The sequence below is a fragment of the Muscardinus avellanarius genome (genome assembly GCF_963383645.1).
Source record: "Muscardinus avellanarius genome assembly, chromosome: 6".
NCBI lineage: Eukaryota > Metazoa > Chordata > Mammalia > Rodentia > Gliridae > Muscardinus > Muscardinus avellanarius.
Window position 1 is genome coordinate 54,482,172 of NC_137791.1, and position 15,517 is coordinate 54,497,688.

Genomic DNA, 15,517 nt, shown 5'->3' on the forward strand with positions numbered 1-15,517 from the left:
TTGATCCTGCATATTATAGTCCTCTTCTCCAAAATAAGAATACATAGTCAAACAGTAGATTACATTTAAATTTTGTCTCTCCTGATTTATTTGCTTTAAATTTGCATCAGAAAGATCATTTTGGTTTCTATTTATATTACTAAACATAACGTCAGCTAACCATTATGCTTTTGAATGAGCCAAAATTTATATTGCAAATATACAAATGAATATAATCAACTCTTTGTCTATAGTCCCAGATCAAAATTATATATTACTCAATTTAATCAATCATGAGGATTAGATCACTCCAACTGTTAATTATACTTGAACATACTTCTAAAATATATGAAAAGAGCCAGACATGGTGCCGCATGCTTATAATCTCAATATTTGGGAGGCTGAGACAGGAGAATTGCAGATTCAAGGACATTCTCAGCAACTTAGTGAGATTCTCAGGAATTTGGGGAGACCCTGTTTCAAAACAAAAAATAATATAAGAAAAAAAAGGACTGGAGTTGTAGCTCAGAGGTAGAATGCTTCTGAGTTCAATTACCAGTACCACACACAAAAAAAGACGAAAATGACTTTTTTGTGTGTGTTTATGTAGTGCTGGGGATTGAACTTGGGGCATTCTACCTCTGAGCTACATCCCTAGCCATTTAATTTTTTTTTTCTCATTTTGAAATAGGATTTCCCCAAGTTACCACACTGGCCTTGAACCTGTGGGCCTCCTGTCTTAGTCTACCAAGTACTGGGATTATAGGCATGCACCCATGCCCAGCTGGATGTTCTCTTTTATTATTGATATGACATTGAGAATCATATAAATCTTAATAATATTCATGGTACTTTTTTCTTTTTCTCTGTTTAATTTCTCTAGAAACTACCCTTAGTTTGTTTCATGGTTTCAGACACTATAACTTCCAAAGGCATGGATCACATCAGTATTTAGACCTGACTTATCCACTGAATTCCAATCTTATAAAAATTATCTATAAACATCTCTAATGATTTACAGGAACAACAAAACTAACATTTCAAAATTAAACCAATCTTCATCTTAGCTTTTCTCTTGCTTCTAATTTTTCTATCTGAAAATTGCTTATGTTTGTAAGCCAGGGCTATTTTGTGCAGTCACCCTTATCTGGAACTTGGCTAGGAAAAGGTCAAAATTGGAATTCTACTAGTAACCAATAAGATCTGGCTCAATCACTTAAATGCTACGTTGCTTTTGGAAATCATTTAATTTGTTTCATGATTTTCTTATCTGTAAATTAAAATAGTACCCAGGAAATAGTAGGTGCTTAGTATATTTTACCTGTTGTTTTAGTCATCTGTTACTACATAGCCAATCGCCCCAAAATGTAATGCTTTAAAACAACAAAAATTTGTTATTTTTCAGGATTGCACTAATAATGGCAGAAAAGGTTTGGTTACTAAAACTAAATGACAATGCTTACATCTATAGTTTATTTTAAACAACAAATACAATTAGCATCAGCATTAGGTAAGGAGATTTTTCTTCTTTTTTCTTCTGCATTAGTACCCTTGCTGTTATACATCTATATATATATATATGGATATGCCATAATTTATTTAACTATCCTTCTTTTGTTGGGCATTCAGTTTCTTTTTATTACTGAACACTTACTTTTTGTCTTGTATCAAAAACCATTGACATGTGCATGAAACACCTGAGCATCAAGGAGCAGAAAATGTAATCTAACCAAGTTTTCTTATACATTTGCTGGTTGTGTGGCATATTGTTACAAAACCAACATCAATAGTACTTCAACAGAGAGCCAACAGAATAGAATAAATTTCTTGACAACTATTCCTCTGGTAGAGAATTAATATCTAGAATATACAGAGAACTCAAGAAACTCAGCACTAAAATATCAAATAACCCAATCAGAAAATGAGCAAGTGAACTAAGTTTCAAAACAAAAAATAATATAAGAAAAAAAAGGACTGGAGTTGTAGCTCAGAGGTAGAATGCTTCTGATTCACAAAAGAAGAAATTAGAATGACCAATAAGTGCATAAAAATGCTCAATATCAGAGAGATACAAATAAAAACTACTCTGAGATTTAACCTAACTCCAATTGGAATGGCAATCATTAAATATACAAACAACAATAACAAATGCTGGTGAGGATGTGGAGAAGTGGGAACTCTAATATATTTTTGGTGAAATTGAAAATTAGTACAACCACTGTGGAAAACAGTATGGAGGATGCTCAGAAGAAAGGGAATAAACTTACCATATGATCCAGCAATACAAAAGTCTTCTATAATCTTTGATTTTTTTTTTACCACTTATGACATTTTATTGGTAATCTTCATTTTAAAAATCTTCATTTTATTGGTAATACTTCTGGGTATCTACCCAAAAGAATGGAAAGCAAAATATCAAAGTAATGCATGTATATCTATGGTGCACAATTCACAATTGTCAAACTATGGAACCAGCCAAGATGTCCATCAACAGATAAATGGGATATATACACAATGGAATTTTACTCAGCCATAAAGAAGAACAAAATTATGTCATTTACATGGATGGAAATGGATGGAACTGGAGAACATTATGCTAAGTGAGATTAGTCAGTCACAAAATATAAGAAAGTGGATGCTCTCTCTAATATGCAGAAGCTAGGGAGAAAACGGGTCATAAAATCAACTCTAGATGAAGAAGGAAAAACCATAGATGAGCAAATGAGGTGACCTAACTGAGGGTCTGGGAGGGGGAAAGAGGGAAATCCCCTAATGTACATGATGTATATTTACAAACATATCAAAGTCAATCACTAAGCCAAACATGAGAAAGAGTGATGGGGGAGGAAATGGGATGGGAATTGCATAAGGGCTAATTGAGTGATGTTTGCATGTGTACCTCTACCATCTTGTACTGCATTAATATGTATGACTACAATGGGCCAATAAAACATAAAAAGAAAATAGTAGGACCCTTCTTGAGTCTCACCAACATCATGTAAAAATAATCAATTTTACTGTTATCAACAAATAATGCTCACAAACTGTTACAAACCACCTTAAAATTAATGGAACCCATAATTACCAAGCAAGACTGTTAATTAATAATCGTATTCTGTGGCCAGGGTCAGTTCTTTATAGATAATTTAGCAAAATGGTCCATTCTGTGCCAAGCCTACTAGAGTTAACTTACACAGTACAATGGTTCTTTGAGCTCACTGGGCTCAGGCAGTTTTTCTGATTTCTGTGGTTTCACCTGGAGTCACTCATTAGGCTGCATTCATTTGGAATTGGAGGTGGGATAGTCACAATCTTTACATGTGCGGTACCTCATATGGGTTGGCAGTAAGAGCAATTTGTGTATTGGTTTACTTTTAGGTAATTGAACTTTTTTTTTTTTTTTTTTTTTTTTGGTGGTATTGGGGAATGGAACCCTTCTACCTCCAGGCTACACTCCCAGACCTATTTTATATATTTTTTGGAAACAGGATCTCTTAAGCCAGTGATGCTGGTTTTGAACCTGCATGATCCTCCTGTCTCCACCTGAACTTCTTACATAGAGTCTCAGGTCTTTGAAAATGTGAATGTGAAACATATTATGCCTATTAAGATGTAAGTGCAGAAGAGACACTATTCAATTTCCATTGAATATTCTTTGTCAAACTAAGTCACATGTCTTCTTCAATTAAAGAAAGAGAAATAAATTTTGTTTTTGATGAGTGTTAAGGCATAAAATCACAGGGATAGAAGAAAATTTTGGTGGCTGTCTTTATAGTCAATCTATCATGACTATTTATTATGATTATTGTATTATCAGCATCACAACTACTCTGTGGTCAAAGACTACATTGTTTCTTGTTTGGATTTTTGAAATATCCTTCAAACTTGTATCTCCACTACCAATATCACTCCTTTCTTTAATCTAATCATCTAGGCAGTCATATTTGACTTCTTAAAATGTAGTTTACAACAAAAAGACAACCTAATCCCCCAAATAGACAAAAAACTTGAATCCATATTCTCTAAAGAAGATATACACGTGCTAGTAAACATATGAAAAGATGCCCTATATTGTGTTTCATTAAGAAAATGTAAGTGAAAATCATGGTGACATATTATGTTACATCTACTAGAATTGTGTGTAAGATGAAAGATTTATTTTGAATCACAATTTCAGAGACATTAGTCCCAAGTTGCTTGCTCTATGTTTTGGGCCTGTGGTGGTATATTACCTCATTGTGGGAGCATGTTGGTAGAGGAAGTCTATTTACTTTATTGTGTCAGGGAAGCAAAGATAGAAGAGACAAAAAGGAACCAGTGTCTTACTATCCCTTTTAAGGGCATGCCCCCAATGACCTAACTTCCTCCACTAGGTCCTACCTCCTAAAGGTTCTATTACTTACCAATAGTGCCACCAGCTGGCCACCAACTCTTTAACAGATGGGCCTTCAAAGGATAGATATGATCCAAATTATAGCAGGTAGATATAATAAAAAAAAGGAAAATAACAAGGTATTGAGGATGTGGAGAAATTGGAATCCTCAATCTGATTTACATTGCTGGCGGGGGTATAAAATGATATAGTCTTTATGGAAAACAATTTGGTAGTTCTTCAAATAGCTAAATATAGAATTATCAAATGACCTGACATTTTCACTCCTAGACATAAACTTCTTCCTCAAATACTTTGCTTTTTATTTTGCCACTATTGCTAATTTGACCAATTTCTCCATAGTCTCTGTATATGCTTTTATAACAGAAAGCTATTCCATTCATTCTTTTCAATATAAACTCCTGCAGTCTTCTCTATCCATCTTTAAATGTTATTTTCTACCTCAGCACTTTATATTTTTATGGCACTAACTAAAGTTTATAATTCATTTATTTGATTATCTGTTATTCATCTGTGTAACTGGAATATCCATTTGATAAGGGTAGGGCTCCATCTTGTTACGTAGTCAAACCTAATATGTGCCTGACACATTAGATAGTTCAATAAGTAGGTATAAAAAGAAAGATTATGGAGCTGGGCGTGGTGGTGGTGCACACATGTAACCCCAGCATTCAGGAGGCTGAGACCAGAGGATCATGGTTTGCAGACAGCCTCAGCTACTTAGCAAGGCCCTTCACAACTGATTGAGACCCTGTTTCAAAAATAAAAAGGACTAAAATATCAGGCTGAGGGTGTAGCTTGGAGGTAGAGTGCCCCTGGGTTCCATCAACCCTGAAAAAAAAAAAGATCATGCAGTTAAAGGGATTTTTCTCTGAAATATAGAACAAGATGTGTTATTAAATAATAGGTTAATATGCATTTAATGTGTTTTTAGTCATTCTTGCATTATGTCTAAAATATTGCAATTTTGTAATATTCCTTTTAAATAGGAGGGGCTTTATAATTAGTCAGATTTTAGTTTATTTTTGTCCCTACTAGTTGTATAGATGTAAATTATGTAATCTCTAGAAATCTTATTTTCCTCATAGGGTAAATTTATGAATAATGTTTACTTTGCAAGATTTTTAAGGATTAGATAACATAAAATGTATCAAGTAGAGTGTTCAGTAAAATTACGAAGCGATGCTTATTCATTTCATTTGAAAAAAGGATCATGAATAGGAAGAACTAAAACCACTGAGTGTTGATTTCAGAGAGTTTTATAGAAAAAAGTCTAAACTAAGAAAACCTTTTTGTAATATAAAAGGGTGGATATAAGTAGAAGAAAACAAAAACAAAAAACAGTTGTTTCCCTTTCCCTGCAGCCTTCCTGTGATTTCACTGCATTATACCTTGAATATATTTAAAGTAGGTTCACTTAGTTAAAATTATACTGGAGAGATCAAGCAGTTAGGTTGGGGTATGAAACTAAAATGTAAGGGAATGATAAAAACCTTAAAATTAGACTTCCCACTATAACAAACTTCATTTGATAATCATTATAACTTCCTCTATTTTAATACTTCAAATTTGTTTTTTATTTAAATAATTACAGTTTAAGTCCACTGCATAGTTTTAGGTGCTATATCATGCTATTATATTCTGTGAAAATATCAGATTATGAAAGCATTTTCTGTATTTGAAAGAGAGAAATAGAAAAGTTGGGTTATGAAGTTAAAGAGCCATGGTGTTAGTTCCAGTTTGAGTTTGAAGTCCTGAAATAAGGACTATTGAGGGCAGAAGATAGGTGTTCTATCTAAAACAATGAGGCATAGTCTCCCTTTTTGCACTTTTTCCTCCCTACGTGATTATGTTGAAGCATTTTATTATACTGGACAGCAGAGAAGTACAAAATACTACTTGGATTTTGGAAAAGGATTGAGATATTTTCAAATAAGTACTCATTGACCAAAGATGTGATGATTTTAGCATCGATGAGCAATACAACTACAATAGATTGAAACATAAATCTGTGAGTTTAATATTAAAAATTTAAAAACTCATTGATGAGTAGTGGAGGATACAGGAATCTATGCTGGTACTTTGGAACTGGTAACTAAAAGGGCAAAAGCATTTATTTTACTTTTCTTATAGGAACTACTTTTTGAGATAATCATAGAGTTGAAAGCCAGCCTTTTCTTTCCTTTCCTTTCCTTTTTTTTCCCTTTCCTTTCCTTTCCTTTCCTTTCCTTTCCTTTCCTTTCCTTTCCTTTCTTTTCTTTTCTTGTTTTTTTTTAGTGCTGGGGATGGAACCCAGGGCATTCTACCTTTGAGCTACACACCCAACCGTAGTTTTTACTCTTTATTTTGAAACAGGGTTTCACTGAGTTGCAAAGGGCCTCACTAAGTAGCTGAGGCTGTCTGCCATGGTCCTGATTGTGTTTTAGAATCAAACAGGGAGCTTTGTCTTCCTCTGCCTTTCTTTCTCTGCAGGTGACTCTTGTGGTGCCTGGGTTGAGAATTACTAATTTAGTGTGAGCTTCTCAAAAGTAGAGCCCATGCTTTGCTTATTAACATATACTAATGATTTGCACAAGTAAGCTTTTGGTATTTTAAAAAGTAAAAATCATAATCATCACTAATAATGGCCTCAAGTTAGAAGAATAAAAGTAAAGCTGTAGGGCTTTACCCACTCCTCTGTTTCTTGCATAGCATCCGATCAAATGGATAATTATATTTCAGTTTTTATTTATTTATGCATTTATTTATTTTATTTTTTATTATTTTATTATTTTTTGGTGGTACTGGGGTTCCTGGAAGCCCTTCTACTGCCGGGCTACACTCCCAGACCTATTTTACATTTTATTTGGAAACAGGGTTTCACTAAGTTGCTGAAAGCTTCACTAAGTAGCTGAGGCTGGCTCAGAACCCGTGCGATCCTCCTGTCTCAGCCCAAGCGCGGGGATTACAAGCGTGTGCCACCACGCCCGGTGGGATAGATTACTTTGTTTTAGCTCTTTACCTTAAATTTATTACTCTTTACTTGTAAGGTGTGTTTCTTGCAGGTAGCATATACATGGATTCTGTTTTTTAATCCACTTTGCAACTTTTTGTCTTTTTTTTGTGAAGTTGAGGCCATTTACATTTAGTTTGAAATAGTGTTTGTTGTTGTTTGATTAGTTGTTTGGTGCATGGAAATTCTTGTTTCTCTGGTTCTGGCATGTGTTACTTATTTCTTTTTTGCAGTTAATCTCTTTGACTATTTTCTCTAGTATTGGTTTTGAAGAAATAAATTCCTTCAGCTTCTGTTTGTCATGGAAGATTTTTATTTCCCTGTTTAATTTGAGTGATAGTTTTTCTGGGTAGGATATTTTTGGCTACAAGTTGTTTTCTTTCAGAGTTTTTAATATGCTATTCCTGGTCCTTCTGGCTTTCATGACTTGGTTTGGCAGGTCTGGAGTGATTTTAATTGGCTTGCCTCTGAATGTCACTTGGTTTTGTTTTTTTTTGTTTTTTTTGTTTTTTTTTGCCTTTAAGAGTCATTCCTTGGCTTCTACATTGGTCAGTTTGACCATTATGTGGTATGGGGAACCTTTTCTCTCATCTTGTCTATGGGGGTTTTTATAAGTTTTCTGTACCTGTCTATCAACCTCTTGGTCTACATTTGGAAAATTTTCTCATATTACTTCTTTGAAAAAATTGTTGATACCTTTGTTTTTACTTTTTTTCTCTCTCCTCTACGTCAGTCATTCTTAGGTTAGCTCTTTTAAAATGGGCCCATATTTCTTTAATGTCCAATTCAATCTGTATAATTGTTTTTTTTATAAGTTATATAGTATGCATTTGTTTTTGGAGTTTATCTTCTAAGAGCAAGATTCTATCCTCCATGTGGTCTAATTGATTGTTTATAGTTTGAATTGATGCCTTCACTTCAATGATTGCATTTTTTATTTCTTTTAGACTCTCTCAATTCTTTTTGCATGTCCTGTATTATTTCTACAGTTACATTCCTGATATGACCCTCTGGAGAACTCTACAATTCTGTGTTCTTGGGTTCTGTTATTGTGGAGTTGTGAAAGCTCATTGCTTCCTTGTTATTCCTCCTTTTCATGATTTCAGAAGTTTGTATATGTTGCTTTTGATAGATTTCTCTCAGTCTTTAGGTGTCAGCTGGCTTGTCTATGGCAAGTTGTATTGTATTCAACAGTGAAGGTTGAGAGAGGAGGGAAGTAAATTCATAAATGGAAGAATAGGGTAAAGCCTCAGATAGGATTGAATAGGATGAGAGTATGAGTTTGGTAACGTAGTATATATTAGAGATTAGAGATAGTGAAAATGTAGTAGTATTCTAGTAACCAATGTAGAGTTTCTGGTATAGTGATATGAAGTGGATTTAATACAAGACAATGGAGAGAGAAGAAGAGAGAAAAAAGAGAAAAGAGTAGGTATGTACAAGGGAAGAAGCTTGTGAGAGGGTTTGGGTGGAACATAAATAAAAAACAGACACACACACACACACACACACACACACAAGAACAAAAAACTCAACCCCAACAACAAATTAATGCAATGCAACTCTACAAATAAATGACTATTTAGCAGACAGGGCCTCTGCAGTTTATCTCTGTGTAGAAACCGAGTGCCACCAGAACCTTTCCTGCTATAAGTTTGATTCTCTGAGTCTTTCTCAGTCTATGCTGATGATCAATATCAATGGGGCTAGACCTTTTGTTAAGCACAGATCACCCTTCATGATTTTTATACATTTGGAGTCTTGATCTCTTCCTGCCTCCGAAGGTGGTGTATGCCTTTGAGACCAAACTCAATGTAACTCTCTCTTCTCCACAGCTATGGCTGGTCTGGTCTGATTTCTCCCCATTCACCATGATAGGGTGGTCTTTGGTGATCCCGGAGATCCTATTAGTTGTGTCTAGTGTTAAGCCTAGGTCTTCCCCCACATTTTCTACTGATCAGAGCCTGAGTCTGTCTAAGCCTCTGCTATTTCCAACAGCAGACTCTAGCCCCATCTTTCCAGGTTGATTCACAAAGTCTCAGACCCAGGGAGTTTATTGCAAGTGTCTGAGTCCCTGGGGGTGCTGGGCTCGGTGTTTTCCCCAGGAACTGTGACTTCACTTATGGTGTTATTGAGTGCCACTCTGGATCTCTGGAGGGCATGGTAAGCTCAGCCTCCACTGCTCCCAGTTGCAGCCAGTGTTTGCGCAGGAGGAACTGATGATTTATAATTTCGATGAGCTGCAGCTGCTTACTTCAGGTTCTTGAATGTTTTTCTGATTGAACCTGGAGTCAGGTGCATTTAGGCAAGATGGCGCCACCATGGTGCCCTTGACCTAGAGGTGGATGGGTTTCTTTTCTGCTCTTGAGTGCCACTCTGGATTCCTGGACGGCGTGGTGAGCTTGGCCGCCACTGATGGAAATAGGAGCTAGTGTTTGCACAGGAAGAACTGATGGCTTACAACCCTGATGATCTGCAGCTGCTCACTTCAGGTCCTTGCTTGTTTTCCTTTTCATCTCGAGTTGGGTACTGTGAGGCAAAATGGCACTGCCATGGTGCCTGCTGTGGTGCCTGCCACTACTGGGTGGGTGGGTTTCCTTTCTGCTCTCTGATCAGTCTTCTAATCTTCTTTTATCTTTCTCTTATATCTATCATTTTAATTCCTTTACTGATAGTATTTTCTGGCTTTTTAGAGCATTGTTTTTGAGGCAATGGAGATCTGGTCTCAGCAGGAGTGGTGTGGTGCTTCCCTGGCTTGTCATCTTCCCAGAAGTTCTGTCTTTTTTTTTTTATTCTTTATTTTGAAACAGGTTCTCACTGAGTTGCGAAGGGCCTCACTAAGTCATTGAGGCTGTCCACAAACTGCAATCTTCTTGTTTCAGCCTCCCAAATGCTGGGATTACAAGCATGCACCACCACACCTGGCTAAACAGTACTTTTTGATATTTATTTAACATATTACTAAAATAATCAGGAACTCAATTTCAGGACTTAAATATTTTATTTCATTTATTTGGTATTGGGGATTGAACCCAGGGGAATTCTACCTTTTAGCTACACCCCCATTCATTTTGATTTTTTGTTTTGAAGTAGAGTCCCACTAAATTGCTGAGACTGGCCGTCAACCTGTGATCTTCCTATCTCAGCCTCCCAAGTACTGGGATCACAGGTATGGACCACTACACCTAGCTTAAGGTGCCATTTAATTGTCTGTATTTTGTGTTCTGGTCAGTTTTGCCTCCAACATTCTGCTGAGCAGAATTTAGTACAATCACTGTGCTGTGGGAAATGACCTGTAATATTTCGCTGCCTTTCTTGAGGCCTGGGATCCTCAGAAGTTTACTTAGTACTGGCTATTAAATTTTATCTCCTCATATATTTAACTGGATCATTATAAAATTTAATTTTATGTACTTAAATATCTAGGTAACAGCTTAATGTATTAAATCTAACATTTTCAGATAAAACATTTCATAAAGCCTATATGTTAGAAAAAACAACAGGCTATTGACTAGTGAAAATTGAAATGAGTGAGATTGTTGTTGCTGGGCCTTAACACAGGGCCTTGCACTTCTTCCTAAGCAGTAGCTCTACCACTAAGCTACAACCGCAGCCAAACAATAATTTTAGGAGAAAAGCTATTTGTATATTTTTAAGTGAAAGAACTGTAGAGGTCACTTTCTTTTCTTCATTTTATTATTTTATCATGAGAAGAGCAGGTTAGATTTTTTTCTGTGTTTAATCAGTAGAGGGCAGCAAAGTTCCAGGTTCAAAGAAAGCTTTGCTAATGAAAAATTTCCCGTTGCTTTTAAGAAGTTTGTTCTGTCTTGCCTCTTAATGAAGTGCTTTGGTAATATTGGAATTTGCTTAAAAACCTTGTAGCTTTGGTTCACGTATTTAGCCAACTCTTCCCTTAGGTGCTGTAGATCTTTTCTTAATGAGAACATGTATTTTTTTTTTCTTTCTGTAATTTAGGGAGTACCAGGGCCTGGGAGATATGACATTAAAAGTCAATTTCAGAAGACTGAAAGTATGACACCGAATGCAAATGATGCTTCCCCTGCTTTTCTTTCTCAATCCCAGGTAATGGTCTTTAGCCATTTTCATATATAGAGTCTAATGGACATAATGTGAGGCCAACAACAAATCTAGCATGCTTAAGGAAATTATAAAAATGGTATTTAAGGAAATTGGGTATGGACATGGTCTGGGAAAAACATTGCCAATGAAAGTGGATAAAATGAAATGAAATAAAATTAGAATATTAACACAGATGTATATTTGAGTTTTAACTATTAAACATATTCTATTAAGCAAATTTACATATGTGAATATTCTGTTCAGATTATAGTAAATTCCTATTTTAGCCTGAATTTTAAAATATGCTTTGCCAATGACTGTTTGGAGCATTAATGTGCAACCTATGAGGGCATGTGTATTTTTCAGAAAAGGTTCTGTGAAGCCTGGCCATAGGTCTTATCTGCAGCTGCCATTGGGATCTTCATTAACAATGCTTCAGGTATAACACATATTCCACAATAACCATTTTACGTTCTCCAAGGAACATATGAAGGGGACTTGAAGGTATATAAAATATTCCTAAGACAAGAAAATTAAAATGCTGGCAAACATTTATAATGTGGCAGCCTCTAAACGAAGGTAGTGATATTTACCCACCTATACTATTACAGTTCTAATTACTTTATTTAACTTAAGAAGGTCATTAACCTTCAGGTTACTTCAGAATACTACTTTTGTTTTACTACACTTAAGAGACACCTCCTGGAAGACAAGTAGATAGATTACAGGCATTGTTTTTGGATATAATTAAGATTACTTTTTAATGGGTTAGATGTTGTAGTAAGGCATCAGGAATAATCAAGAATGAATATTAAGTTTCTGCCTTGAACAACTTAATGGTACTTAAGGCACTATACAAGATGGGTCTGTGGGGGGCAGGATGTGTGTGTGTGTGTGTGTGTGTGTGTGTGTGTGTGTCCTTGATTTTTTGAAATGCAGTTTCATAACTAGCACTTTCCATTTTTATGCTATTAATATTCATCATATATCCCTAATTTTATCTCAGTTGGTACAATAAGACTTCAAATATATTTTCAGAAATTGAAGATAAAATGATATCAATTACATTTAATGTGATGGGGAGAAAGAATAATGGTTCTGAGGTGAAAGACATGGAAGAGTTAAAGCCAACTATGATTGCCTGGTTGGGCAATGTTAGAGTTTAGTTGAATGTCAACAGCTATCTTAATAATTATGCTAGAAAAATAAATAATATAATTAACAAGATAGACTTGGAACAAAATTTATGGTTTATAGAAATAGAAACAAATATGTTTCTGAAACAGCTTAGTCATTGGCTATTCATTGCTTAGTCACCTAAATGCATTGAATTTTCTTGTGTCTTCAAATATTAATTTTCAAGACATAATTTTTTCTGGTTCTCAGCTCTGGATGCACATTAGAAACTATTGGGGAAATTTAAAAAATATTTTTTTACTGCCTATTGAACTCGGGTATTTTTACCTCTGGGCTGTACCCCTAGCCCTATTTTATTTTTAATTTTGAAACAAGGTCTCACTAAGTTGCAGAGGGCCTAAGTGTCTGAGGCTAGCCATAAGCCTGCAGTCATCTTGTTTTAGCCTCACAAGTACTGGGAGTACATTGTGACCCAACAAACTTGGCTACCTGGAGAATTTTAATACATTTACATACCCAGGTGCCAACATGCTTTTCTACACTTGCTCTCAGACATTCCATTGGTCTAGGATAGAGACTGGGTATCAGTAAATTTTTTAACTCTTCAGGTGATTTTAATATGCATCTGGTGTTTTGGATGATCATTTTAAAACATGATACTCAGAATCTGATTAATAAAATGATATTTAGAAAAAAATAGAGTTATTTTTGGTATTTCTGATATACATAGATGTATATGTAATATGTGGTATGTGTGCATATATAATCACATATGTGTGTGTACTTGTATGTATCTGCCAAAGGAGTCAAGAAACAAAGGCCTGCAGTAGCAAGAAGCATTTTTTGTTTTCATATCTTGATCTCTAATTCCATTTCCTCTTAAAATGGAATAACAGTTCCCTAAGATATGACTGATTTTAGTGTTGGAAGATGAACATGTAATATCTTGTGTCAGAAAGTAATTATAAGAAACAAAATATATGAGAGAAAACAAAAAATATGAGAATGCATTATAGGGACACAAGAACCAATATGAACCAGTTCCATGCCACTGGGAAAAAGTTCATTAAAGCTGGCATTCATGAGTTCACATGGATAGCAAATAGACAACTAAGTAGATAGATAGATAATGAAAAAATAGTTGGAGGAGAATGGAAAATTTTGTTTGAAGAAGAATGCTGAGTGCTTACTGGAAGGTGCAGGGGAAATACTGGATTTGATCAAAATCACTGGTGAGGGACAGAGGTTCTCATGTACCTCCAACTGACACCCTCAGTAAGACACAGTATTATCTATTTAGCATTCTGTCCAGGAATGTGCAAACTGAAGTCAGGAGGGGCAAATAAATAGGGCAAATGAGGTAACATATTAATAATAGGTGAATCTAGGCAAAGATGATATAGATTTTTACGTATTATCTTTATAAAACCTTTCTATTATTTTCACATACAAAGTTAAAAGCAAGATTATACAGCATCATATTTTGTAAGTGATTCACAGTTTTTTGTTTTTTTGTTTTTTTTTTTTTTTTGCAGATCTGGGGATGGAAATCAGGGGCATTTGACCTCTGAGCTACACCCCTTGCCTTATTTTTTATTCTTTATTTTAAAACCGGGTCTCACTGAGTTGCAGAGGGCCTCACTAAGTAGCTGAGGCTGTCTGCAAACCGCGATCCTCCAGGTCTCAGCCTCCCGAATGCTGGGATTACAAGCGTGCGCCACCACTCCCGCCTGTGATTCACAGTTATACAAATAGAAGCTACATGTATATTTAATGTTAATAAGCATAAAAGTTAAACTGGATTTATATGCCACTTGAATCTAATATTTTATCTTTCTTAAGTTATTTAAAAATAATATTGTTGAGTTAACTGAACATATATGTTGGGGAATATTATTTTTTTGAGTGGTACTGGGAATTAAGCTCAGGGGCATTCTACATCTGAGTTATACCCTCAGTCCTTTTTAATTTTTGTTTTGAAACAGGTACTTGCTAGGTTACTGAGAGTCAGTAACATTGCTGAGGCTGTCCTTGAACCTGTGATCCTTTGGTATTAGCCTCCTAAATACTTGGATTACAGGCATGCACCACTATGCCCGGTGAAGGAACATTGTTAATGCAATGTAATTGGACTGTATTAAAGAAATCATATAAGAACATATAGCTTTTTATTATCTTAATTTGCAGATTATTTTAAATATGGAAATTGTCTATATACTATCATCCGGAATCTCATGTTGAGAATATTCCCTTATAAAAGTCTATTAGCTATAGTAAGGCACATAATATATTACTTTATTAACATATAGGTGATTATGTTTTATGTTTTGATGGGTATAAGATCTTAATTCATGTACATTTTTTCAGTCCATTAAGAAGTAAATTAAACTCTGGATGTTCTATTACTCAGAAGGCAGCTCTTAACTCACGAAGTATCAAAATGTACAATATTTTCTCACTGGAATTTTTTTTTGTTATTTCCTAGAGATTCATACCTATCAAATCAATCACCCCAGCTCCTGGAACATATAACGAACCTCAAACTGCTCTCAAATCCTCAAAGAAAACATCAGGACTGAAACATACCCCATTTGGTCAAAGTGCGGCTCGATTCACACAGGACTCCAAAACAGAGGAAATGCCAGGTTAGCAACTAATCCATGAATTTCTACTCTTTAGCTTATGTAGCATAATATTATTAAAAAAATGAATGCATGGGGGCAATATTTAAAAAAAATAGTATGGTTGGTGATGTCATTTTAAGTCAACATTTAAAAAATTAACTGTACTAAACTGAGACAAATAAAAATTAAGTATATTTTACTCAAATTTCACTTTTATTTTTAACTTTTTTATTGGTGCATTGTAATTATACAACCTAATAAAGTTCAGGTGACAAAGGCACACAGAGCTTGTGAGCCTTCCTCCATTTCCCA

At 35.0% G+C, this 15,517-nt stretch overlaps 1 protein-coding gene across 1 annotated transcript in view; it reads left to right on the top strand.

The window, feature by feature from the left end:
- STPG2 (sperm tail PG-rich repeat containing 2) overlaps positions 1 to 15,517 on the top strand; it is a gene marked incomplete at both ends in the record, with an annotated part of 526,196 nt that overhangs the window by 119,755 nt on the left and 390,924 nt on the right. The window contains 2 exons of the mRNA XM_080697195.1: positions 11,340 to 11,447; positions 15,067 to 15,226. Coding sequence (XP_080553321.1) covers positions 11,340 to 11,447; positions 15,067 to 15,226 — 268 coding nt within the window. The remainder of the gene's footprint in view (positions 1 to 11,339; positions 11,448 to 15,066; positions 15,227 to 15,517) is intronic.